Genomic DNA, 27,829 nt, shown 5'->3' with positions numbered 1-27,829 from the left:
TTCCCTGAGTGTCCAGGCGCCAGCAGCAGGCAGCTTTAGAGGTGCTATCCCTTTAAGATTCAAGCCAGGCGCGTTGTCTGGTCTCCAGCTGCACCGAAATATATTATATAAATACCTTCGTCTGCCTCGAAATATATAATATTTCGAGCACTTGGAAGCATTAAATATTGAAATTTTGTTTTAAGAAAGTACATAATATACTAAATAGGATACAACAGTAAAATTTTGAACCAGAAAAATCACTCAAAACTATCTCTAAGTTCAGACAGATTCGGTAGTTATTGGATAGATAGCTGGAGTCCTATGCGTAAAGATGAGGGGTTCAGCTATCGTCGGCCGGTTGATGTCAGGCCACTGCTTGATGACGATGCTGGTGGGTTTTTCCAGCACAATGCGAGTGATGGTCTGGTTGTGAGCTTGTCTCGTGTGGTTCACTTACCCTCCAGTTCTAAGGTAGCTAATGAGACAGCAGCTCGGTGTCCTGGTTGTTAGTCCAATTTGTCCTATGTTGTCCAAATCATGAAGAAGTCTACAACCTTCTCTGAAGAAAAATTTATAGACTGCACCAGCCTCTTGGATACTAGATCCTGCGTTTTTGCAGGGGCCGTTGTTGCGTTTTGTTCGGAGTTTGACGTTGTTGTCATGGGTGTCACGAACAAGTATGTTGAATTCATCGATGATCTCGAGATGAAATCGCTTGTTCGTAATACTTTGAGACATTGTCTGATTGTGAGCTTGTCTCCAGTGGCGGGAGAAACGGCAGTTCAATGTCGTAGTTGTTACTGCATTTACTCAAATGTAATCCAATAATGAAGAAGTCTACAATCGACGCTCACATGGCTCCAGATACTACTCTGGAATAATAATTAAAAAATTAAGAGATTAGAATGTCGGGCTTAGAATGAATCAGACTCCGAAAGTCGGGCTGTCTCATGTTAGCGAGCAAGCCGCAATGTTGTGACTCCTGATACAATAAACGTTGCGGAGATCTATAGGCAAAGTTGTGACTCCTGATACAACAAACGTTGCGGAGATCTATAGGCAAAGTTGTGACTCCTGATACAACAAACGTTGCGGAGTCTATAGGCAATGTTGTGACTCCTGATACAACAAACGTTGCGGAGTTATAGGCAATGTTGTGACTCCTGATACAACAAACGTTGCGGAGTTATAGGCAATGTTGTGACTTTTAATACAACAAACGTTGCGGAGATCTATAGGCAATGTTGTGGCTTTTGATGAGCGACATTTCTTAAAAATTGTTCTCATTCTGGGATAGGCATAAAGCGTATTGAAAAAGTTTGAGTTTATGAAGCGACCAAAATTACTTTATTAAATATACCTTTATTAGTGTAAATTGAATGTTAATTAATGTTAATGATATATCATATCCAATAATATTCTCTTTACATTCTATCTTTATGTTTGTCATCACGGATTATGACGTACAATCATGGTCGTACGTAAACTCCACTCCATTGCGGCAGATTAAATTCCTTTATGCGCCATAGGTTATATTTACTTAAAGGATTTTTTTTAAGAAAAATGCTTCCACGAATTCAATTCAGTTACTGAAACTGTTTTGCAAAATTTCGATGGAGTCAGAGGTCAGTAAAATCTTTCGTTAGTCAACTCGATCTTAATTTCAGGTAATACTTTACTTCAACTTTCAATTTTACTAACAAAATAATTTGTTTTCAGGCCGCTTTGCTTCTGCTTCCAGAGTTGACCGAACATTTAGAGGCAATTTGATTGCGTTTTATGATAATTTGCATTTTCGGCTGTGCAGGAGTTACATTTATTTGAAGTATACGAGAATAGATGGCATGCTTTAACACATGGAGCTGCAGTACGCATTTGTGAAGTGCCTCGGTACAGTTCAGATGGAATCACAGGGTTCTGTCCAGAGATATGGACGTCGCTCTAGAGCTCTAGAAACTTAATCCAGTGTTTCTTAATAGTGAAAAATTGAATCTGTGAAAATCTGTGATAAGATTTGGTATTTATAAAGAGTTAAATTGAACAATGGACCATGAACAACCTAAAAGACTCAAAGAATTGTTCAATGTAATGTTTCGTACAGTTGATCATGGTCAATCCGTAGCTGGTAAATCAATGCGTGATAAATCGATATAATTGAAGTAATGTGTATAGATATTTCCTGAACAATTTTTTATCTCTGCAAAGAGATTTGGAAAACTTATTGACATCCAAGTCCCATAGGACAGAGTGTGGGCCGTTTGTGGTTCGATGCCAGGAGAATTCAACAGATATGAAATCAAGTGAAGTGAATGTGATTATTAAATCCAATAATTTTCAGGTGCTAGATTGGAGGATGGTGTTTGATCACTAATTTACGCTCGCTACAAAATTTTTTCGCTAAAGACAAGCTTCCTGGCAAGGCGATTGTACAGTGCGGTTCAGTTGGTATTGCGGTATGGAAACTCCGGATTGAATTAAACAAGATTGAGATATAATCCTCGGAAGTGCGCTAATGTTTCTTGAAGATGAGAAGAGCTGAGCTATAATTTCGCATGCCGTGTTGTTACGGTATGGGGTGTGGTCCCAGCATCCACGTCTCACAGGCGGGGATCGTTTATTGTAACAGGAAGCCCAGCGATGAACAGGACTCAACCCCCAGGTCCTCCGTGTCGGCTAATCACGTGCCCAGGACTGGAAGCCTTACTCCTACTGCAGCAGGTCAGAAAAATATAAGTTAGTTGCATGCACAAGTTATTAGTCAAATCATACCAATTATTAAAGAATGTCAGTTATTATAATATACCAGTTATTGTAATATCCAGTTATTATAATATACCAGTTATTAGTCAAGTTATACCTGTTATTAAAATGTACCAGTTATACCAGTAATTTAAAAGTAAAAAATCAGTTATACCAGCAGTTATACCAGTTATTAGCCTAAGTACCAGTTATTAAAAAATACACGTTATTAACAAAGTCATACCAGTTATTAACAAATAACCAATGATTAAATAATTAGATATAAACGTCAAAATTACTTTGTATGACATGATATAAATTTAATTCGAAAATTGTGTTATATTATGGAGTTGGACAATAGTTCATAGAGATTGATATCATTTCTTTGATATTCGAGTGATTTATTTTTCTTCGTATCTCATACCTACAATCATCGGCAGTGAAGAACGTTATATGTTTAGTTTTTCTTTAATTACAAATTGTTACTAAGTTCTTTATGTTTCAATTGTTATTGACACTATTTCACACATACTTTGAAAATTTTTAGACATAATCACATTAATTGTTGCTAATGAATGCATTTGCTACTAAATATTGCTAACCCGATTTTATGGCAATATATTTTCTATGTGGGGATATCTACTTATTAAATGACAGAATTTATTAATAGCATTGAAAATTAAATGTACTAATGGGCAATTTGTACAAAGCCTTACCTTGTATAATATTTATTCATCTATGAAGTACTTCTCTTGTTCTTTTCATTTTATTAATAAGGCCATCTGTGTCTTAATGAGCTTCATTTATCTATCCATATTCAATCGCAATCGAGAGTAATAAAATCTCACGCTACCCCTCATGTTTTTCGAAGGTCGCGACGAATACAACAGATTAAAGTTTATGCGTTTATGGTAAGCACACAATATCTGCTAATATAGTTTGTATATCAATAAGAATATATAAAAATAATGTGTATTTACTGTGTGGACGCGCTGACAATATGTCTTCATTGTTGATACAAAAGCTGACGAGAATATCAGTCCGTCGTACAAAACAATTCACTAAATAATTCGTTCTTACTTGATTACTTTTTTACACTAAGTTCAATGCAATTAATATCCATATCCTATCATCAATGGTACATTGAGTCGGCGGGAGTCGGCGTTTGCGTGATGCAATATTTGTTTAACATTCATTTCTACGACAGTCATTCAAGTTTGATCGCCGATTTCGCAGTGAATGATGAAGTAATCAATATCGTTATTTACCCTGTTCTCTAGTTCAATTAAGTGTGTTAAGAAGTTGGGTACCAACTTCGATCGAGCTTCGTAGAACTTGACGATGGCAATTTCTCACAGTAAACTTGGAGATGATGAAGTTCAATATACTGCGTTTTAAATGTACAGTGATTCTAGACCGGATTAGCTGTCCTAAACTGAGATCACTCGTGCATTCGAGCGAAAAATCGAGTTATTAAACTGTATTGTTTTTACGTCCTCAATGATGCGAGTTTTGTGAGTTTCCAAACTTGCCTCTCAATTTTCTTATTGCATATCATTCATTTCAATACTAAAGCTGTTGATTTACAAATGACGCTCTATCCAATTATATTTATAGTTAAATATCTTCAATCAAGCGTTGCGTGAGAAGCTATGTATAGCATTAGTTTGTATTTCTCGTCCATCAAATAAGCGGTTAAATAACCGAGGTCATTTGCACGCTACGAAGTTATATGCAGTAGTTCGCGCTGGTGAAATTAGTGTTGTGCTGATGGTGGTAAAGTGAGGTCACGTCCGCTCCTGATGAGACAATGTGCAGTGAAAGTGTGACGCTTCAAATGAGACGGAAATTTTGTTTTGAAATTATCTTATTGAAGTTTAATTTCACTCATTTTGACCTGCACGTCAACTATACTAGGAGCATATTTCCCTTCAATTTCATTCGTTGTTTCCCTTGGTTAAGCAGTGCGCTGAAACAATACATTTTCTTTGATCGTCGAACTGTGACTTAAGTCTTATATGAACGCATTAATTGCTGGTTACTAGTAAATATTGAGTAAAAGAGAGAATTTTTATTTTAAAAATATAATATTTTTTCCGGTTACAAACATCACGACTAGCAAACTGGTTACAACATTTAGAAGTGAACAGAAGACCGTCATGTATTTTCATGGCAGTGAATGAGCTTTTTATTACACTGTATACGTACGTGTAGATCGTTCCATTTTCGCACTTTCCTTTAAATATTTGACATGCCCATCACGTCCAGCTCGTCTCTACGTCCTATGCTGACGTGCTAAACACGCAGCCATGTGATACAAGTTATCCCGTAATATTTTCTTAATAACTCGTATTATGTAATGATTTTCTGTAAATATTAACCAAACTACCGTTTAGTTGTTATCAAACTATCCCTGTTGAATGTAGACGTTATCGCGCTACTCTTTTTTTCTGCCCGCAATAAAGTCAACGCTGATAGCTTTTATCCCTTGTCTTTAGTACACTTCCATTTACTCACTTAGAATGTTTTTATAGTGCGCAGAGTATTGAGAATTTTTTGTATGTAGTGCACTAAATTAAGTGATTTACATTATTTACTGCGCAGGAAAAAACAAGAAAGTAATTATTTCTCAGGAAATAAAATTTATTTGTTTGTTGTGCTGTGGTAATGAAAGTCTGTATTGCTGTTGTGATGGAGTTGTGATTTTTATTTAACTTGACAAATATTTGTTCATACCGCGAGAGAAATTCATGTGGGAGAATTCTGGCTCTACAAAAAAAAAAGTCCTCGCGCATAAAAAATGTTTTTTCTTGCAACATCGTGCCATCACTAAAAGAAAAATTTTGATTCATTATATTATATGTGGGTTAAAGATTAGTGGCATTTTACTTCCCGATACAAATTTATGCAGGTTTGAATAATAAAATCAAAAAATGATAATAAATATAAATAACAATAAAATGAATATTTTAATTAACATGTATGTTTTTGAACAAAGCTCAAAGCTTCATGTGAGGTATGGCAAAAGTTTCCCACATTTAAATTCTGATTTCCATTCTCGATGCATAATAGCTGTCAATTCACGTTATAAAACTTGCCATAAATCAATTTCAACCATCCCATCATTCAAACCCTAGATGCCAATACTGTGCCGGTAGGCATGCTTCATTGCCGTCGCTGTGATTAACTAGAATATTTTTTCAATTTCTGGTCAAATGTTGTTCCTCTAATTCATAAAATTAAATCATTTATTATCCTTCAGACGAATTTATAATTGTATTCACTTATTCACATATTGTAGCATTCGTAAGTCAAATTGCTGAGTTCCATATTTTCTATTGTATTGGCATTGGGACGCTATAGCTCTAATCGAAGTAAATTTTCTGCCTATATTCTCCACATACTTGCTGTTGATTTTTTTAGACAATTCTATTCTCTTTCCATGAACAATTCTAGATATAGTAACCGCGTGGGCTACATGCATAACTGCTGAAGAACTCATTTGAAGCACGAAACTTACGTGATTCGTGCACAATGAACTCGTGTAAAAATTTCACTACTTCTTAGCCTGATTTAATCAAATTTGAAATTTAAAGATAACATGGACTGGTTAAGAATTGGCTTTCTCTTGTTAGCCAGCTGATGGAAAAAAACAGAAGTGACTCGTAAATTCTTTGTTCTTGTATCACTGTTCGAGAAGAACGCAGGAACATTTGAAATATCGATATTTTCAGGTGGTTAATCAAACATGTTATGGTAAACTAATTTTATTGATTATTTCACGGACACATTTAACTCTTCATTTTACCTTTATATTGTATTTGCTCGAATGCCACCCACGGCGAACAGAACAATTTAGTATTGTATTCATCTAGGTTATCGAATAGACTCAATATCGTCGAACTGTCAATGTAATGTATGTAAGTTCCAAGCATATCTTCATCTCTTGTCAGACCACGGTTTGAATCCCCCGGGAAAATTCATGTGAATCTGTATTATTCCGATCATTAATTTTCTATTTTGGTATCAGTGCGATTGATCTTGCACCTTCTATAGCCAGTCCATGCCTGCAGCCGGTGGCTGGCTTGGATTCCTTTGAAATATTCATTCCTTTGGAGGGGCGCAGTTAAAGGGCTAAGGCAACAACATTTCCATCCGCTGCAATATGGTGTGCGAGATCGTAAATGCCCGAACAAAAGTTTGCAGCTTGGGTTTCGTGTGTGCTACAAACTTGTATTCGGAAGTTTTATTTTTAACCCCTTTTGGTGCTCGTATTATTCATGACTAAAATTTGTGGTCGTATCCCGCCAGCGTATGCATCAATAGAAATTTTGCGATTTGTTGTTGTTAACTTCTGGGTTATTGATTTTAACTTGTGTTTGATTAACTGGAGTTGATTCGGACTTGCGATCAAACAACTCGGCGAGCTTCTAGAAACTTGATAAGTGTACAGTTAACTAAATATGCTTCCCGGCAGTTAACTAAATATGCTTCCCGCCCTGAGCTCACAAAAGTTTTCATTAAAAACCGTCAATATATTGACGATACAACCATGCACGTTGGATTATCTAAATAATGGTATATCATGATTCTGACATTCAATATGATCTATTATCAACTCTTTGCTATTGTTTTCACGCGTTGAAGCTTTTCCCGGCGATGAAACCATGTCAGTCATAATTTTTTTTCCATCGAGCCAATATTAAAAATTTATTCCCATTAAAAATTTGTTGAATGTTCACTCGCTAAAGTAAATGTATCTTTCAGCAAAGAAACATCCCAATTCTGGAGGGTTTTCATAAGAACTACAAGTCATAACCGGACTTCTTACATTCCATGCACTTCTAAGATGCATTGGAAAACTGCATCAGGCTATTCTTGCGTGAAATATCTCGTATTTTTATATTGGGATTATTTTCATTTAACCTTGCTATAGGATATATTTTTCGCGCATGATTCTAAAGTTACGGCGGCTGGTCCCGCTGAGGTGTAGAGTTCTGTAAGTCGCTGAGCTGAAACATGATATTCCATGTTGAACATGAGCTTCTTGGCGCCTCGGCACCCGATGCTCTAGCATTGTTCTCATGCATGTTTCCAGTTCTTGGAGAATCATATTCGCACGCTCAGGTATCCCAGTTCTTCGAGAATCATGATCACAAGCTCTGGTGTATCAGTTCTTCGAAATTCATGTTTGCCAGTTCTAATATTCCAGTTCTTCGATAATCATGTTCACAAGTTCTAATATTCCAGTTCTTCGATAATCATGTTCACAAGTTCTAATATTCCAGTTCTTCGAGAATCATGTTCACAAGTTCTAATATTCCAGTTCTTCGAGAATCATGTCCTCGCTTCTCTTTATTAGTTTTCTGTGTGCGCATGTTTGAATGAAACGTTATATTTACACATGGTCTTTGTTATCAATTGTATAACCCTAATGTCTTTATCTCATGCAGCTTCCTGTTGTCTTGCTACACTATAAAGCAGTAAATGCAACCGACTTAAAATTTATTGGGTTTGTTTCAATAACTGTCTGATATTATCAAAAAATTTTGATTGTTTTTATTCTGTGGCAAAAATATGCACGAAAAATAAAATCACAATTGATTGCAATTCTTTTTTTGATTTTGCACTAATGAAAAATGTCGCTGTATCAGTTATTTGATCATTTCATACATTCAGAATTATTGTAATTATTATGTTAAACATTAAAAATTATTGTAATTATTATGGTAAACATTAAGAATTACTGTAATTAATATGTTAAGAATTATGAATTACTATAATTTTTAATGAAAGTTAAGACATTTTTAAATTGTGGGAAGTTATTTTCAATATTTTTGAACATCTCGGGAATCGCCATGACATCTTTTTTATTGTAAACGATCCGCTCTTGGTTCTCAGGCGGTCGACACTCCTTTAATCGTCAGGATCATAAAGTTTCTCATCATCTCCTTCGTGCGGATAAAATAAGTTTATCAGTACTAGAGACTTGAATTAGAATACGTGCTCCTGATATTAAGAAATAAAATGACAAAAAAATAACGATACGTGCGCTATTTCTAAAAACCATTAAAACTATTACGTAAGGATCAATATGTAAAAAAATAGAATGCAGTTAATAAATTTCAAAACCGAAAAATGATCGAGAAATCTGAATAATCCTGAAACTATTCCCCACACACACATATTGCGCTATGTTCTCGTGCGTTAATGAATGTTTGCAAAGCATATTCTTGGGATTTAACCAAAGATTTTTTGAGCTTAAAATTATCAAGATAAAAATCATGATTTAAGTTACAACTAGTAGCTTGCTTTAATGAATTTATATCACTTGTTTGCTTAAATCGCAAATTATGAACTATAAAGATATGAATTTATGTGGACTTTTCTTTGCTTTTAAATTCTTAGTAGCTTGATAGTATACTTTTTGTCGTTCTCGATGTCAGACATAGTGACGTTGCAACCACCGTTAACGATTCATTTCGTCTTCAACCTTTTCAAGGCATCTCTTTTCTTCAACCCTAATTGATCATGCAAATACGCCACATATCGAAAAGGCATTCAAATACAAAAATGTCGTGCGTGGTAAGTGTAACCGCTGCTTTGCAGTCCAAGATGGTTACGTACCATTCTAGTAATGGTCTTCACGTTTACTGACAGTAATTCACACAGGGGCATGGAACTATGTATATTCAACACAAAAAAATTTTATTGCAGCAAAGTTTCGAAAACGGACTTCAAGTTAGTGTCACCGGTCTAATGCCGCAGGTTGAAATTATTTGCATTTTCGTCTGCAAAGGGATTAAGAGCTATTACATACAATAACAAATCCTACAACCATTCAAAAAATGCAATATGATAAATGTTCAACATCTCCGCACCATACCGTACTGGTCGGCGTCGGGAGCAAAGTGACACGTGGAGAAAGAGTGATGCTGAAAACTACTCATGGTAAACAAATGCTATAAGAGATGCGTCAACCTGCAGCTACAGTATGGTAGCTGCATGGCATTTAATATGTACGAATGATCTTGAAAGATTTAAAGAAATTATGATAGGGTGCGTAACTTTTCTAGTGTTTATTGATGGTTGAGTAACTTAATTTAAAAGTGAAATTTGTTGCGCAGAATATACGTGATTTATTAATGTATTCAATTAAATAATATAAATCATTCAAGTAAAATAAAACATTTGGTCGTGGCACCTGGTGTTTCATAAATGTTGTAGAGTTTCTTTACAAAATGTAAATTAACGGAACGAAATATGAAGAACCAAATGGTGAAAATGTATTATTAATTTCTGCGGTATCAAAAATTTACAATATTATCATGATAATCATTACAACATTTTTGTTATCATTATCTGGGAATTTTCAACTAGTTTCATGTTTATAGTTGTCACAACTACAACTCTATATCATAATTATAACAATCGAGTTCACTAAACCTAACTGCTGGAGCCCCGACATGAGCGGCTTGCTCAGGTGGCGGCGTTCATGCCAGTTTTTACCTCCGCAGCCTCGTGGCCATGTCAAGGTAAGCGGCCTTGCTTATACCTACCCAACTGTTATTTAGAGCCGTTTAGAGCCGTATTGGCGCCGGCTGACGGCCGACACCTGGGATTGTTATAAATAGCGAGGTAGGGCAGTTACTCTGTCTGGAAATGCAAGGCCGTTGAAACATTTTTCAGCTAGAGAAATGTTACACTTAAAAATACGTTCTTAAAATACTTTTCGTAAAACGTACCGTTAGAGATTTAATTTTCAGTTATGTGTTAATCTTAGATTATTCATTAGTGTAAATATTTTTAGCGAACCTTTTTTTATCTTAGTTTTTAATAGTTTATTTTTATGCACTCCTTTGATTTACTTGTTTATCCGACCTTTAGAGTGTAAAGCCTAGTCAACGACGTATCAAATAGTTTCTTGTCAGATCAGTTGTTCGTAGCCCGCGTCAAAACTGCCCACAATATTTCGGTGCGTTGAGTTATGCCTTCTTATAACTTGCTTATAGTTTTGATGATTATTTTTAAAAATTTGAATATTATAAGCATACATTGAAGTTTATAGGGTTAATATATTTATGTTTGTTCCTACAGATACAACTTTTCATTCAATAAAAAGGAAATTTGTTGTTGAAACTGTGGTTATCCTAAAACCTGAACGCGGACTTACGGCAACCCAAACTCAAAAACGGAAAGCGTTTTTACAATTAGTAAAAGAAAATCTGTTTCCTTTTTTGCTAAATTAAAAGTCCCATAAAAGATTTGGTTTTCACTTATATGGGTAACGTTAAAAATGTATCGCTGACAACATTATTTTTTTTTCTGCACAGAACTTCACATGAACAGAAATCTAACCTCAAAGTGTTGTTGCACGAGCTAAACGAACTGGGCATATTGTTCAAATAGTGACACACTTCCTGTAAGTAGCACTGATACACCATTTAGCCGGGTTAAACTGAGTCAAGATGAACCAACACAAGGTCCGAAAATGCATCGCTATTTGAACAACGAGCCACTTATTCCTGTGAGTGTACAAGTGCAAGCGTGTGCATCGCGACCTCCGTGCCGCTTATTAGGGAAGGCGAGGCGTTTCGCAGGCGTGGCTCTCGACCAAAATTAGTCTCTCTTTTTCGGGTGTTTTTAATTTATGCGTGGCTTGATCTTGTGCTTAATTGGATTGCTGGCGCCATGACACTTAAATACATGATTCAATCCATAATTTTTATATCCATCCAAAGCTGTTAATTAATAATTAAACCCACTCTCCATAACCGCAGTTGTTCAAATCTTGTGTTAGTTTTACGCTGGTCATCAGAATATAAGAGAATCAAAAGTGTTACGATTATTTTTAGGATATTCGAAAATCCAAACGTCATGGTCATCGTCTCGTGCAACTCACAATCTTAGCATCTCAAATGAGATGCGGCCAAGCATGGCCGCGTTTGTTGAGTAGTTCATATTTTTTTTATCATCTGCTGGTTGTGGGCCTATATCTAGACGTCGTGGGCGTATGACAGCTCGTGCTGTTATACATGTATATCTTTGTTAAATAGTTTCTTCTACTCTCAATTAATAATTGAATACTCCCGCTCTGAATAAATAATATTAACTCAATTAACTTACCAATATATTTTTCACTGCATTTGTTGTTTTCACGAAATCTCTGAAAATTAACGTCTGTGTAATGATTTATTTAATGGGTAGCGCTTTAAGAAAAGCGGTTAGCTGTAATATACTTGTTCATGGCCCTGCTCGATCATACGCTTATCAAGTGATGCTATCTCTCTCTTATCGATCCCTATGACTGATAATGAATTTTTATGCACTTGCGTGATAGTTGGGAAATTGCAGAACTTATCTCAAGTGAGTGACGATGCGCGGTGCGCCTGCCATCTTGCTAAGATCGGCCTTGTGCCGCTCAAATGGTATAGCCTGTCTAGCTTTATTGTTTTAAATAAAGCTGCTTTGTGTGGTTAACTGGAATAACAGTGGAATTAAACGTAATAAAACTCATTTTCTCTAAAAGAAAATTGAGAATTGGTTTGTGATTTTTTCTAATTTAATTTCAGTATGGTGAACCGGGGCTCCGTTTAAATGTGTACCTGTATGAGTTCGTCTTGAATAACATAATTAATTGCAAGAAACATTCGTTAATTACTTGATGCCTTATAAGAAAATATGTCTTATCTTAATTCGTGGAGACATTATGACTTATGGAATCATTACTATAACGTCACACGTGGGCCCAATTGAGTCAACGTTAAAAAATTGCATTTTAAAAAATATGAGTAAGAAGCGTGAGCGCGTTCCTTCAATAGTGTGGCTTTTGTATTTATTTTCAGAAATTATTTTAATTCTAAACTTCTAAGCAGTTACGTGATACAATAAATACTTTCCAATAATCGCATTTTTATGCATTTATAAGGTTTATATCAGCTTATCAACGAGACGTCAATTGCCTTACATGAGCAGAAATCCGCTTGGATCCTGTTTGTTCAAACGATCTTATATTAATGGTAAATATGCCAGTTGAATAACCAAGTAAGTGGAAGTAAGGGATACCGATAGTTTTAGGGCACTTAGATGCTTCGCTTCGACTTTGCGGTGGGGAATTTTGTGTGCGTGAGATGAATTTTGTAATGAAAATTAGTGCCTTGATGATCTCATATACGAACGATGTCTTTTATTAAAAATGGCCTGCATCACATGCATTGCGTTATTCTGGCATGAAGAATCATTACAGCTTCCGCATAAATTTCACGTTTGCGCGGGGCATTTCATTGTGATTCTATAAATTTATAAGAAATTTAATTCGGCGTAAATTCCAACAGGGGGAACGTTCTGAAAGCGAGTACAACTTAAGTAATTAGGTTCTTTTTTTTCACCGGGATCACGTAGAGAAATTGGTGTTCCAGTGCTACATCAGAATAGACTAAGCTCTTTAATCTCTGATACATTTAAGATCGTCAATGTAATTCGCACCTATATTTGATTGGGATTTTCCGCCAATTGATCATTACAAAAAATTTTTTTGGCCACGTAACAGTCTGAACGAGTAAAGTCCATGTTGGTGCTCTTGCATTATGTGTTTGCAAGCTAAAAAATTCTAGTTGTCTGATGCAGAGTGGTATTTTCTCTCCGTTCATATAAGCAGGCCGAATTATATGTTTCAGTCCCCTTAATCTCGGTCATTCTGTTGTAAAGAAATTAATTTAAGTCATTAAAACTCATAGTTTATTAAGAACATGCCATGGAATTATGGACACCTAACTGTACAAATTTACACTAGGCAAATCTAGAACAATAGAACAACTCTGCCAAGTTATACCGATAAATGAATACAATATTAATTTGAATGATAATAGGTCTATGAATCACATCATTATCAAACATAATGAAATTGGTATTTATAGTGTTCGTTAGCAGTTTGAATACAGATTTGTATTATAGGAATAATTCATAAGCGTATATAGACCATGGTCGAGAGCGGGCGACACTTGTTTCATCACAGCTGTTGCCATTGATTAATCGTTATTCCAAACAGATGTGCTATTGCATAACGATCTTTTCGCTTCAAATGACATGTACATTTTGATATTTTACCTGGTTTGTGATGGAAGAATGTGTTGACTTGAAGAATTAAACTTTAGAAATGTTTGACCCTAGTCGTCGTGAAAAGCTGTTCACCCGTGATCACAGTGTCAATAATATTCAGACTTACGATTCTTGTAAGAGCCATGAAATTTCCTTTATCTTATTGTGGTGAGTTAGTTGTCAGCTGAGGAATTGCAACCTGTTTCAATATAGAGTCAATATAAAGTTTATCAAGAATATGTTGATCGAAATGCATTAATTAAATCAACTGCTGACGTAGTACATGTATGGGATCTGAAAACTTTCCATCGAATTCTCGTATCTTTTCGTGTTTCGAAATGTTTTTGATATCTTTTGTCATGACTATTCGGAGTGCCGGTGCTAAAAGTCACATTATTCTACTATCATATAAATAATTCGTGATTGCATGACGAGAAATAAGTAGTGAATATCGTCATGAACGGCAGTGAATGTCGAGCCATCAGCAGGTCTTCATCAGCATGGTCTTCTGTAACTGCTTCCGGAGACACCTTAATGCATGGAGTGAGTATGTAGCCGAGGCCGTTATACTTCAAAACTCGGTTAAGTACACATAGTAGCCTAAGTAAACGTACCGATCAACGTACACGTAGCAGCCTAAGTAAACGTAGCGATCAAAGTACACGTAGCGGCCTAAGTACATAAGTACACATACCTGCCACTTCCTCGTCTATATTAATTGGCGGGCTTAGTCTGATAAGCCGGCAGTGATTTGCTGACGGGCTTACATAACATAACATAACATAACATAGTGATGTCGGCTCTGAAGTGTAGGCCTGATGTGGCCTGTCGCCGATTCTTTTCCATTTCGTGCCTTGTTCATAGAATCTAAACTCGTGTCATTTGACCGGATCTTTTCATGACTGGCGATAGTTTGAAGAAGCTACTAGACTTCCACCGGGTTCGATAAGGAGCTAGGCATTTCAAATCTGAACATATATTTTTCCATAGCTTTATCTAGTCTGTTCTTGAACGCGTTCATACTTGGAGCGCCAACGATGTCGTTTGGGAGGCTGTTCCACATGTCGGTGATTCGAAGCGAGAAGAAATTTTGTCGCGTGGTTTAATTGTTACGAACTCGTAACAATTCTTGTAAATACGACCTCTGCTGACCTCGCCTACAATTCACAATTTTCAACGGCTCACAAAACTTATGTTTTTGCTTTATCAGAATACGCTTAGAAAATGCCAAACTAATCGGTTAGACCTTGTCTCTCTCTAGTCACAGTTGGGGCCCTCATGGGTATGGCGACATTTGTTTACACCACGCCCTGGGTTTCCTTCCTCATTAGGGGCTTCTCTTGTGTAAACGACGTCTCTATTTACTGAAAATTTCCTCTATTCTCTATTTAATCGTCTTTATTTACTGTAGAACTTCGTTTCTATTCATGGAATTCAACACAGATCAAAGTTTAACTTGTTTTCATTCAGTTGATCGTGTCAGCATCGTGTCAACTTGAGGGAATGAAAGGCCAAGTTGAATGGGTCAAGTTAAATGTCTTCTTATTCATGCGTACCTTGGAGTCTACTATCACGTGAAAAGGACTAATGAACGTTTGATTGATAATATGGTTTATTGAGCATCGTTTAATTAGTTCCAAGTTCGTTTCTGATTGTTACAAAAAAATTGGCATCATTTAGCCAAACGATCTGCCTCTCCTTGTAAATGTTTACAAGGAATTTAAAATTTAACACGGAAATTTAATTTAACCATTTTAGTCATGTTCTGATGTAAATATTACTCTTTCTCTTGATTGTTTAAGGGCCACTTTACTACGTGCACACTCAGAAAAATGAATGGAGCATAGTGTAAAATAATGACACACTTTCTTACTGCACGACCAGATAGCGCACCCAACACTTATATAGACGCCCGAACCAAGCTGAGACATCTACTCCCACAGAGGCAAAAAGAGCATCGCTATTCTCATAAACTCTCACCCATTTCTTTGCGTGAGACTTGACTAGTATATTTTGTATTATTATAACAATTATTATATTATATTATTCGTATAGTATCAGTGTTCGTACTGTTATCTTGCGTTGCATGGATAAAAAAACTGTGTAAACAACATTGCAGGTTTGGACGGCAGCGCTGCGGTGCCCGAGTGTCTGTCGGTCGTGCGCTCAGTCGCATGGGACACGCCGCCTCAGGTGAGAAGCTTTACTATTTGTACGTAATATATTTTATTGATACTTTTTAGTTATTATTAGCATATAACATATTTTATTAATATTTAGATTTTAAAACATTTTGAGTAGAAAAAGATACAAAGTATAATTTTCCCGCATCGTGATCTCTTGATAGGACAATGGAGGTTATGTTAATTCAAGTCACTGATATATTTTCCAAGCATAGACACGCTTGTGTCACGTTCTGCAAGCAAATTTATTCTAAATTTTTTTATCCCGTTAAAGATGTGTTGATCTTGCTATCGTGTTATTTCTTGCAAGAATGTATTCAGCCATATCTATCATCAAGATATTTTACGACATATTATTTTTGCAACTTGGAAATTGCACTCTGAGAAAAATAAATGGGTCAATTAGTCTTAATAGTGACACACTTTATTCACATAGCACTGATGCACTCTGATGTCGAGCCAAAAAGGCCCAGGATGACGCACACAAGGGTCATAAACTGCATCCCTATTTGAACAAAATCTCCTCATTTCTTCCGAGTGCAGTTTCCTTATTCAATCTGCGTACATGGCTACGCCCGAGATCTTCATTTAATGGCAGCGAGGCTTGGCTCAAGAAATTGCCTAATCTGCTTGCTAATCAAGATAGGAATTCGTGGCTGCGTGAGCATCAGCGAGGCTGCAAGTCTCTTGATCTCGTTGGATAATCTCACCGCAAATTGCCTTCAAGCCCAATAGATTGCACCGCGCCACCTATATAACTTTTTGGAGATTTTATGTGACCGCACAGATTAAAATGGAGCCGTGCAGTATAGCATGGAGCCGTGCAGTATAGCATGGACCCGTGCAGTATAGCATGGAGCCGTGCAGTATAGCATGGACCTGTACAGTATAGAATGAACCGTACAGTATAGCATGGAGCCGTGCAGTATAGCATGGAGCCGTGCAGTATAGCATGGACCCGTGCAGTATAGCATGGACCCGTACAGTATAGCATGGAGCCGTACAGTATAGCATGTACCGTACAGTATAGCATGGACCCGTGCAGTATAGCATCTGTCTCTTATACACATCTAGATGTGTATAAGAGACCAGTATAGCATGGACCCGTACAGTATAGCATGGACCCGTACAGTATAGCATGGACCTTACAGTATAGCATGGACCGTACAGTATAGCATGGACCGTACAGTATAGCATGGACCGTACAGTATAGCATGGACCCGTGCAGTATAGCGTGGAGCATTGCGAGTTCTAAAGCAACCCAAGGAGTATAGTAACACAAGGAGTAAAGTAACACAAGCATCGAGATGAGTAGTAGAACATAATCACACAAATTTAATAGTGATGCGTTGATGCACATTATCAACATATCTTGTGTTTTCTCACTCTAGTTTTTTTACTACATGGATAAAAAAAGACCATAGCTTCTTTAATAAACATATCATGAGTTAACGTCCTTTCCGCCTCAATTTCTGCAATTTATTAGAACAAATTATGGAAATATAACAACAATTCGTGCAATAATGTGCAGGGGGACCCATCAGCCGCCCATCTTGGCCCCATGAGACTCTCGACTCCAAACTGGAAGGTGAGGCGAGCGTTTTAAATAACTTAATATTTGAGTTGTGTTCAAGTTCAATTATTATTGTTAATTGAACTTGAACAAAATCATTTTTTTGAGAACCTGAAGATTATCTCAGTACTTCTGCTGCCGCAGCTGACACGTTCCTGTTGCCGCAGCTGACACGTTCCTGTTGCTGCAGCTGACATGTTCCTGTTGCTGCAGCTGACACGTTCCTGTTGCTGCAGCTGACACGTTCCTGCTGCTGCAGCTGACATGTTCCTGTTGCTGCAGCTGACATGTTCCTGTTGCTGCAGCTGACATGTTCCTGTTGCTGCAGGTGACACGTTACTGTAGCTGACATGTTTCTGCAGCTGATATTTTGCTGCAGCTGACACGTTGCTGCAGCTGACATGTTGCTGCAGCTGACACGTTGCTGCAGCTGACATGTTCCTGTTACTGCAGCTGACACGTTACTGCAGCTGACACGTTACTGCAGCTGACATGTTGCTGCAGCTGACACGTTGCTGCAGCTGACATGTTCCTGTTGCTGACATGTTCCTGTTGCTGCAGCTGACATGTTCCTGTTGCTGCAGCTGACACGTTGCTGCAGCTGACACGTTGCCGCCGCTGACATGTTCCTGTTGCTGACATGTTGCTGCAGCTGACATGTTCCTGTTGCTGACATGTTCCTGTTGCTGCAGCTGACACGTTCCTGTTGCTGCAGCTGACACGTTCCTGTTCCTGCAGCTGACATGTTCCTGTTGCTGACATGTTCCTGTTGCTGCAGCTGACCCGTTGCTGCAGGTGTCATGTTCCTGTTGCTGACATGTTCCTGTTGTCAGGTTCTGTTGGTGTTCCCTCGGCACGACGGCGTCAGCGAGGCGTGGCAGGAGGCCTGCGCCAAGCGCGGCATGGAGGTCGCCGCGGTCACGTCTCAAGATCAGGTCTCACTTCGTCTCATTCATGCTCTAATATTATTAATAATCGTATATTATTGTTGGATTTAGTTTAAAATTCAATTATATTATATGCTCAATACTCACATATATAATCAAAAATTTTAATTTGATTTATAACTTAATTATTTTTTAGACGTGTTGCTCTTATTATTAATAATGTTATTGAAATTAAATTAATTAATTTAATTTTATAATTTAAATAATATTATATACATAATTAGCCGAATTTTTATAAGTGACATTGTTAGCAATGAAATAATGTTGATATTTCACAAATAATGTGAAATATGTGGATTTTTCCGGGACGCCACCCTCATATCGTTCATATACGATATTTATCTGATTCTAATTTAGCAGTTCTCTTATATTCTCGTTTATTTTGAAATTTTGAGCTGTTTTTAACCCCATTGTCATGTTTTCTTTCCCAATACCCCATTTTAAAAAACCTAAACCAAACGAAAAATAAAAACGAAAACACGAGTCTAAAATCCCGGTATTTCTCAAAATTGTCAAAACCTCCGGAATAAACCGGGTTTAAATCTTTTTTCAACCCCGGTCTAAAATCCCGGTATTTGTCAAAATTGTTTAAAAAAACAGGAATAAACCGGGGTAAAAACCTTTTTTTCAGTACCAGTTTTTTTTTTTTTGGTGACGCAGGCGCTGAAGCAGGTGGGCGCCCAGGCCCCTCACCTGGTGGTGGTGGACGGCAGGTCGCCCAGAACCTTGGTGGTTGGTAACCTCGCAAGGGCGGTCAGGTCCTCCAAGGCCGCCATCTTGCCAACCATCGTCACCGTCGTCAAGAAGAAGTGAGATCGCTTATACACTCAGAAAAAATTATGCCATATTGTCCCAACTATTTGGGACAATAGGGCATAATTGATATGACACATGATTTTAGCGCATTTTTCTTATTTATATAAAAAAGGTGCTATTGTGCTTGTCATGTTCGTCCGTCTGTCTGTCCGTGACTTCGCGTTTTCGTCGACGAGAAAATACGCTCTCTGTCACTCGCTGCAGTTAGTACTGAGTTATATTTTTATTTGACATGTCTGCTCTCTAATCACTGCACGATTAGAGAGCAGACGTAGAACTGTTACCACCTTTTGCCGGGCCAAACTTGGTAGGTATGATTCACAAAAGGGAAAAGAAAGTGCATCGCCCTTTGGACAACGAGCCAATAATTTCTTTGAGTGTATCTTGTTAGGAATATCATTACAAAAAATAGACGAATGAGAATGCACTAAAATGAGATCAATGACCTAAGATTGCACCAATAAGAAGCGAGATCAAGCAACCTATCATTCTCTTAGTGAAAAAAACTCAGTTTTAATTTAAAATCAAATTAAATTTTATTTCGTTGTGAAGAGCTTCTTCACAAAAAGCTGTAAAAGCATTATGAATAAAGGTGAACTCTTCTCCGTTTTCAGAGAAATGTTTCAGCGCTCGCGCAATTTAAGAATTGCGATGAAAAATTAAAGAAAGCTCTTTCATAGTTGTAATTAAAGGTCAAAATAATTAACTCGTTACCTATTAGCGTTCTTTTCTCCGTTGTTGACACAAGCTTCAGCATCCACAAAAGTTCAGAATTTCGTTAAATGAGTGATGAACGCTTGTATACTCAAGCCTTCAAAGCTTAGGCTGTTTCGTTCATAATAATGTTGAGCCTCCATAAATTTTGCTTTAATTGCATGTAATAAGTAGCTTTAGTGCTGGAAAATTCCGTCTCTTCGTTTGAAGAAATAATTCAAAATGTCGCCTCTTCTTTCAAGAATGTTTTTAAGTGAATTTGATGGATACGAATGTCATTTTGGCTGCTTTTGATTTATGATTTTCTTGTCACTGTGAAGTTAACAATTGTTATTTTTGTACAGTTTCTGCGAGAAGGAGTGTGACGCTGTGGTATCGCTTCTTGAGAGCGGAGTCAACAGGGTGAGTTGAACTGCGATTATGTTGAACTGCGATTATGTTGAACTGCGATTATGTTGAACTGCGATTATGTTGAATTGCGATTATGTTGAATTGCGATTATGTTGAACTGCGATTATGTTGAACTGCGATTATATTGAATTGCGATTATGTTGAACTGCGATTATGTTGAACTGCGATTATGTTGAATTGCGATTATGTTGAACTGCGATTATGTTGAACTGTGATTATGTTGAACTGCGATTATGTTGAACTGCAATGATGTTGAATTTCACCTGCTACTAATCCTCGTATTCGTATATGCATTATTTTACACATGAAATTTTTCTTGCCATGAAGTGTTCTATGATCTGAGAACTTTACGTTAAGATTGTTATGTAGCTCATCTCTGCGTGCAAGTTTTCTCCTAAAATTGCAATGCAGCTGATCTCTTTATACAAGTATTTGTTACAGCTTGTAAACGAGAGCTGCAGCGTAGCAGTTGTAACAGCCGAGCTGCTGCAGCTTGAGAGAGGAGAGCTGCTGACTCAGCTGCAGATGCGTGCGATGCAAGCAGTTTTTGCAGCTCTAGACAGCTGTAGAGACGCTGTGCACATCACTGACAGCAACCACAGGATACAGGTGTGGCTTTGTGGACACTTCGAAAAATCGCCGTAAACGGTCTTATTAACATTACAATGGCCGACTGGAACGTTTAAAAAACACCGTGTTGCCGTCTTTTCTAATTTTCTGCGAAATTTAACATTCAAAGTGCGTTCCACATTTGTAAAAAAAACGGCGAAACGGTTTGTTTTAAAAGTCTGATTGGCCAGTAGAACGCCGGTCAGACCTTTTTTCACCTTTTTTTAACAGTATACAAGCTATCAGATCCAATCATTAACCCAACGATGTTATAGAATAATTGCCAGCTATGTTTATCCTCAATATTAGATGTAAGTTATCCTGTGATCACATACCTTGTTTTCTGTTTAAAAGATGAAAATTATTGTGAGATTTGAAAACCTTATTTTTCTTTAATCTATTATGATGCGAATCATTAATTTATTTTCTTGTTGTAGTTTATCAACAAATCGTGCGAGACGCTGCTAGGCTACACGGCGAACGACGTGCTTGGCAGGAGCATCTGGGAGGTGCATGGTTCGGACAACCATCGTCAGGAAATAAAGGGAAACGAACTTAAAAAACAACAAAGCGTTTCGGAAGAGGTGAAAAAACAGCAAAACGTTACTGGGGAGTTTAAAAAACAGGAGAGCATTTCCGAAGAGTTTATTAACCAGCAAAGTGTACCGGAAAAGTTGAAAAAACAACAAAGCGTCCCGGGGGAGTTGAAAAAACAACAAAGTGTTTCTGGAGAGTTGAAAAAACAGCATAGTATTTCCGGAGAGATTTTTAACCGAGATTTTGAGGGGAAATCTGAACATCTCATCAAACCTTGGGACTCCAAGGTGGCTGAGCTCGAAACTTTGGAAGAGTCTAGCAACAACGGCCATAGGCCTGTCGAGAGGCAGGAGTCAAAAGTGAGTCTTAACTGAGTGCTTGTATAGAATAAGGAGTGAAAAGTGTGTCATCGTTAAGTATTTTTTTAAGAAAGATTCAAAATTGAGTCATCGTTTAGTGTTTTTTTAAGATCGAGTCAAAATTGAGTCATCGTTCAGTGTTTTTTTCAGAATAAGGAGTTAAAATTGTGAGTTAGTTAAGTGTTATTATTTAAGGAACTAAAAGTGAGTCATCGTTGAGTGTTGTTATTTAAGAAGAAGACATAAGTTAGTCATCCTTAAGTGTTTATTGAAGATATTTTAAATTCGCTTGACGTTGTCTTTGCGTCTAAATTATTGGTGTTGCTATTCGAGTTTGTTTCCAGTGGGGCATTACATTTGACACGCAGACTGCTAAATTGTCAAGTCTAAAATACCGGTAACGCATATTAATATTAAATTCTTTGAAATTTAGTTAATCAAAATTGCAAAGGAAATGACCCTTCAAACGGATGTTGAATCTTCGTAATACAAAATCGAATGTGAGGCAGCTTCGTGTCAAGTCAAATAACGGTATTATTGATATAAATTGTAACTAATAAATTCTTGATAAAGTATTATCAAGCATAAATCTATTTAAAATATACGTTGTCACCTTACACTTCAAATATTTTAATATCTATTGAAATATTCTTCAAATATTTCAATAGAGTGCGTGCCCTAACGACATGCCAGTTGCTGGGAAGATAGACTCTCCTCGAGGGAGACCATATTGTCTGCACCGGTTACGATAATAAAGATTAATTTCTTCAGGTATTAATGAATTTATTTGAGAATTGTTAATTAATTAATGACCACGTGTTGCAGTAATTTTTGTCTTGAATTAACATCATGCGCCGCGTTAGAATGGCCATTAACCGTGAAAGTATAGCTTAAAAATTTTCAGTCTATTTTTAGTTTAAAATTTTAGTCTTATTTATTCTAGACCGTGCGACATTGCTAAGCAATCCTTTTGCTGCAATTTTCAAATATTATTAGTATTAAATAATATTATCATAAATATGCTTAAATTAATAAATTCTTGATATTATTACCGTCGTGCAGGTCAGCCTAAACATTTTGCTGCAAGTTTTAAATATTAATAATATTAAATAATATTATAAATATGTGGGAATTAATAAATTCTTGATATTATTGCCGTGGTGCAGGTCGGGCTCGACATTTCTGAAGCAATTAACCTGCAACTGCGACGCGGGCGCGAGTGGGAGGGAGTCGTGGTGTGTAGGAGGAAGTCGGGAGACCTCGTACAGTTACCGTCTAAAGTGGTCCCTGTATATACCAGGTGTGTGGTACTGTCTATACCAGGTGTGCTTTTGGTCAACTCGTATGTATACTGAATTTCTACCTCTATTACTTACTGGCGTTCGGAGATTCCAGGATTGCCAAACATTTATGGCTTTTCAATTAGATTAAAAATTCTACACTATCAACTGAGTTTTTCGCGTATATTCAGCAAGAATTGAAGTGAAAATTTCAACAATATATTGGTACAAACTTCCAACTTTAAAGTTGTATTTTTTTCAAAAAAGGCAATGCTAGCAAACTCGTCTGTTGTCTTACTAATTTAAAGTTATGTGACAAATTTGACCTTGTGTCGCTAATTTAAAATTGTCTTATTTTCAACTTCAAGTTGTGTAACTGCTTCCAAGTTTGAAGTTGAATGTTTTCGATAAGTCAATGCTAGCAAACATGTCTGTTGTGTTACTAAATTTAAAGTTGTGTTGTGTGACTAATTTGACGTTGTGTCACCAATTTAAAGTTGTGATATTTTCAACTTCAATTGTGTCACTGCATAATAAGCACCCAAGCAGTTTAAACCAAGTTTATGCAAGCACGAAGTTTAAAGCACCCAAGTTTAAAGCAACTACTATCACCCAAGTTTAAAGTTGCTTACTTACAGAAGAGGCAGCGCGAGCGGCACAAGTTGCGACTTTGTAGTGTACAGCAGCTGTGGCATCAGTGCCACTGTGGCACCCAGTGGCACCTTCAGCTCCGACGTATACCACGGACGTGGCTCTATCAAAAGCGTCAGAAAAACTTCTTACGACATCAGATCGATGAACAGTGACGGTAAGAATCTGTATTTTTTTGAGGTATTTTTTATGTTTATTTGGGGCCGTACTATCAAAAATTACAATAAACTAAAACCTCCATGTACACGTCGCAGCCAAAGTAAACGTAGCGGTTTAGTACACGTAAGTTTGTAGCGGCCTATGTACACGTATCCGCCTAAGTAAACGTAGCGTTTAAAGTACACGTAGCAGCCGATTTCTCGTCTGTGATTGGCGGATGTAGTTGAAAAACCATTAGTTATTGGCTAACGGAGCGGCGAACTCGTAATCATTTTTGATATTACGGCCCTAGTGATGATGCCGATCTTACCCACATCATTTGGTCTGCAGAGATTAGCCATTTGGTAAGAATTCACCTCGTTTGTAATATTCATTCCCCGTACGTAACTTCTTGAGATCGTAGTTGTTCTTTTGATTCTGTTTATTATGTGTATTTTCCTCCCTTTATTAATTATCGCTTGATGATGCAATGGTCACTGATATTTAAAGTAAAACGAAGTCGGCTCAACACAATTTTCTCAATTTTCGATTATAGTCTATACTATTTTTGATAATATTTTCTTTAATTGTCATATAAGAGAACATTGATCGTATTTCGGCAGGTATTCCATTCATTATCTTGTTCTGCAATGCTGTCTTTGTGAACACAAAAACATTTCTTTTGATTAAAGTCATCATTTTGAACAGAGAAGTCTCCAATATTTTGGTCATTTATTTTCTTGTAACTGATAAGGCTACCGATAGAGAAGCTCATGCAGAAAATTCTTCACATTATACGATTAAAAGCAATTGAAATAATCCATGTTATTTAAAAGCAGAATTGTTTGCCTTGTTGTCTAACAAAAAAGTTCAGAACTGCGAGGGAACGTACAATGGTTCTTTTTTTGTCCCTATGTTTCAAACATGTCTCGAAGCTACTTATCCATTAATTTTTTATTTTCAAATTAATTTCTATCCTATTTGTTTGCATCATCCAGCCTGCATTTACATTTAGAATTCTGCTCCTCCTGTAAACATTCGAATTATCAGGCATTCCTAGAGTTTCATAATTTCACATATAATTGCCAGCCAATTATGAACATTACAAAATATTATGAATGAATTATGATTATTTTTTATTAAATCAACATAATTGTCGATTTGTTCGGTTAGGTCCTTGTCTCTGCCGCCAAGTGACACTTGTGGGCCATTTTGCCCGCATTAAATTTCTGAGAAATTTCGTGTAATAGACTCATCCATTAATTCCGGGACATGAAGTTTAGCCAAGAAATATATCAATACATTTGTTTTTATAGCCTATTTAGGCAAATTTATAAGCCGGTCAAGCGTATTTTCCTGACCGAACGTGCCTTCCGTCTACCGATCTTGCGCGTGTGTAAATTTCGTTTAAAATAAAAATAAGAAAATTGGTAAAAGTTTAGTGGACTTTCTCGATAAGTAAATCACGCCACTTTTAGGTAAAAATTATCTAAAATTATTCTGACCGGTCACTATTGAAATGCTTTAATAAAATTTAGTTTTCGAATATTCTTAGGCTGATCGTCGCTTCCAAATATTAATTTCTAGTTTACTTTTATGCGCGTTTCACGCGACCTTAAGGAATAGGAATTTCTTACTAAAATTTGAGTGTTGCACTAGATTTTCATCTTGATTTGTCGTCGAAGAAAGACTGAAAAATATAAGATGACGATCTTTCATTTTTCAGTAATATTTTTTTACATTTCAGACCACAATTGTCGTTCTCTGTACTTTGCGTGTTGGCTAACAACGATGTGCGCTGCTTTGCGAAATATTTTGTGAAGTATTGTATATTCCAGTTAACTAATTTACAGGAAAACCACGTGGCTCTTTTTTCGCATGTTATGTGCTCTTCAAGCTGTGCTCTCTAATTCCCTGCTTTTTTCTTACATATTCCATCTCTAAATTTTCTAATGGTATATTTAGGGTCTTTGCCAGAACATGTGGTCACTTGTTGTTGATGGTCTTTGCCTTGCATCTTACTTGAATTTATTCGTCAAATTCTGCTACTTTTCCAATTTTGTCTCCTAAATCAGAACCAAACATTTTTTCCCGTTCAGCGGTGCTTAAGATAAACATCTCTACGTGGATTTTTTGGTTCTTATTAAATTCTGCAATTCTGCTCGCTTTCGGTTCAAGTCGAAATTCTTTCTAACTCTTCTACAGCCACATTAAGCTGAAAAAACGTTCATTACGAGTTGATTTCGTAAAAACAACTTCATAAGTAACGTTATTTCAACGTCATATGCCTGGTTGATCACGTTTCCAACTCACGTACGTCTAACGCTGGGTTATATATACTAGCTACAATAGCACTACATATAGAAAAATATGTTATTGTTCGCTGCTTGAATTATTCGAGCTTTACTTGGGATCTAGAAATATTAAAATTATTGTACGCTTCTTGAATTAATTGAGCTTGACGTTGTATATAAGTGTAATACATTAATTGTACGCTGCTTGAATTAATCTAGCTTAATGTTGTGTATAGAAAAAACTTATTACTGTGCGCTGCTTGGGCTGAATTATACCGAGCTTAACGTTGGGTCAGTGACTGAGAATTATGCTTATTGTTTCATTAAACTATGAATTATACGTGGTCAATAGTGATGAAGAAATGACGAGTGACGTAAAAAGAAATGGGGATGCCGCAAAAAATTAGTTGGTCCGAAAATAATTACATCGAGTAAATGTTGTCATGACCATAAATGGTGGCGTATCAAAGAATGATGACGTAGCCGTAAATGATGGTTGACGTTTCTAACAATTATGACGTATTAAAGAATAAAGACGTTGCCTTAAATGGCGACATGGCCATAAAGCATGACGTAGCCATAAAGGTTGACATAACCATAAAGTGTGACGTAGTCATAAAGGTTGACATAAACATAAAATGTGACGTAGCTATAAAGGTTGACATAAACATAAAGTACGACTGTGCCATAAAGATTGACATAACCATAAAGTGTGACGTAGCCAAAAAGGTTGACATAACCATGAAGTATGACGTAGCCATAAGGAGAGACATAACCATAAAGTATGAAGTATCAATAAAGGTTGACATAACCATAAAGTGTGACGTAGCCATAAAGGTTGACATAACAAGAAATTGTGACGTAGCAATGAAGGTTGACGTAGCCATAATGGTTGACATAACCATGAAGTGTGACGTAGCCATAATGGTTGACATAACCATAAAGTATGGCGTAGCCATAAAGTACGGCGTAGCCATAAAGTACGACGTAACCATAAAGGTTGACATAACCATAAAGTACGGCGTAGCCATGAAGGTTGACATAACCATAAAGAGTGCCGTAGTCATAAAGGTTGACATAGCCATAAAGTATGACGTAGTCATAAAGGTTGACATAACCATAAAGTGTGACGTAGCCATAAAGGTTGGCATAACCATAAAGTATGACGTAGCCATAAAGTGTGACGTAGATATAAAGGTTGACATAACCATGAAGTATGATGTAGCCATAAAAGTTGACATTACCATAAAGTATGACGTAGCCATAAAGTGTGACGTAGCCATAAAAGTTGACATAAAAATATAGTGTGACGTAGCCATAAAGGTTGACATAACCCTAAAGTATGACGTAGCCATAAAGTGTGACGCAGCCATAAAGGTTGACATAAGCATATAGTGTGACGTAGTCATAAAGGTTGACATAACCATAAAGTATGACGTAACCAAAGAGGTTGACAACCATAAAGTATGGTATAGCGATATAGGTTGACTTAACCATAA

The 27,829-nt window shown here is 36.7% G+C and overlaps 1 protein-coding gene across 1 annotated transcript in view; it reads left to right on the top strand.

Moving 5' to 3' along the window:
- The first annotated feature begins 1,699 nt into the window (after positions 1–1,699).
- Positions 1,700–27,829, top strand: part of LOC108674935 (high affinity cAMP-specific and IBMX-insensitive 3',5'-cyclic phosphodiesterase 8B) — a 45,606-nt gene continuing 19,476 nt past the window's right edge. The window contains exons 1-10 of the mRNA XM_047880230.1: positions 1,700–2,700; positions 15,938–16,011; positions 17,533–17,589; positions 18,408–18,509; positions 19,182–19,330; positions 20,396–20,453; positions 20,904–21,071; positions 21,509–21,967; positions 23,134–23,267; positions 23,886–24,055. Coding sequence (XP_047736186.1) covers positions 2,535–2,700; positions 15,938–16,011; positions 17,533–17,589; positions 18,408–18,509; positions 19,182–19,330; positions 20,396–20,453; positions 20,904–21,071; positions 21,509–21,967; positions 23,134–23,267; positions 23,886–24,055 — 1,537 coding nt within the window. The 5' untranslated portion in view covers positions 1,700–2,534. The remainder of the gene's footprint in view (positions 2,701–15,937; positions 16,012–17,532; positions 17,590–18,407; positions 18,510–19,181; positions 19,331–20,395; positions 20,454–20,903; positions 21,072–21,508; positions 21,968–23,133; positions 23,268–23,885; positions 24,056–27,829) is intronic.

The sequence above is a fragment of the Hyalella azteca genome, unplaced genomic scaffold, assembly GCF_000764305.2.
Source record: "Hyalella azteca isolate HAZT.00-mixed unplaced genomic scaffold, Hazt_2.0.2 contig5032, whole genome shotgun sequence".
NCBI classification, from domain to species: domain Eukaryota; kingdom Metazoa; phylum Arthropoda; class Malacostraca; order Amphipoda; family Hyalellidae; genus Hyalella; species Hyalella azteca.
This window is presented reverse-complemented; position numbering and strand designations above follow the sequence as displayed.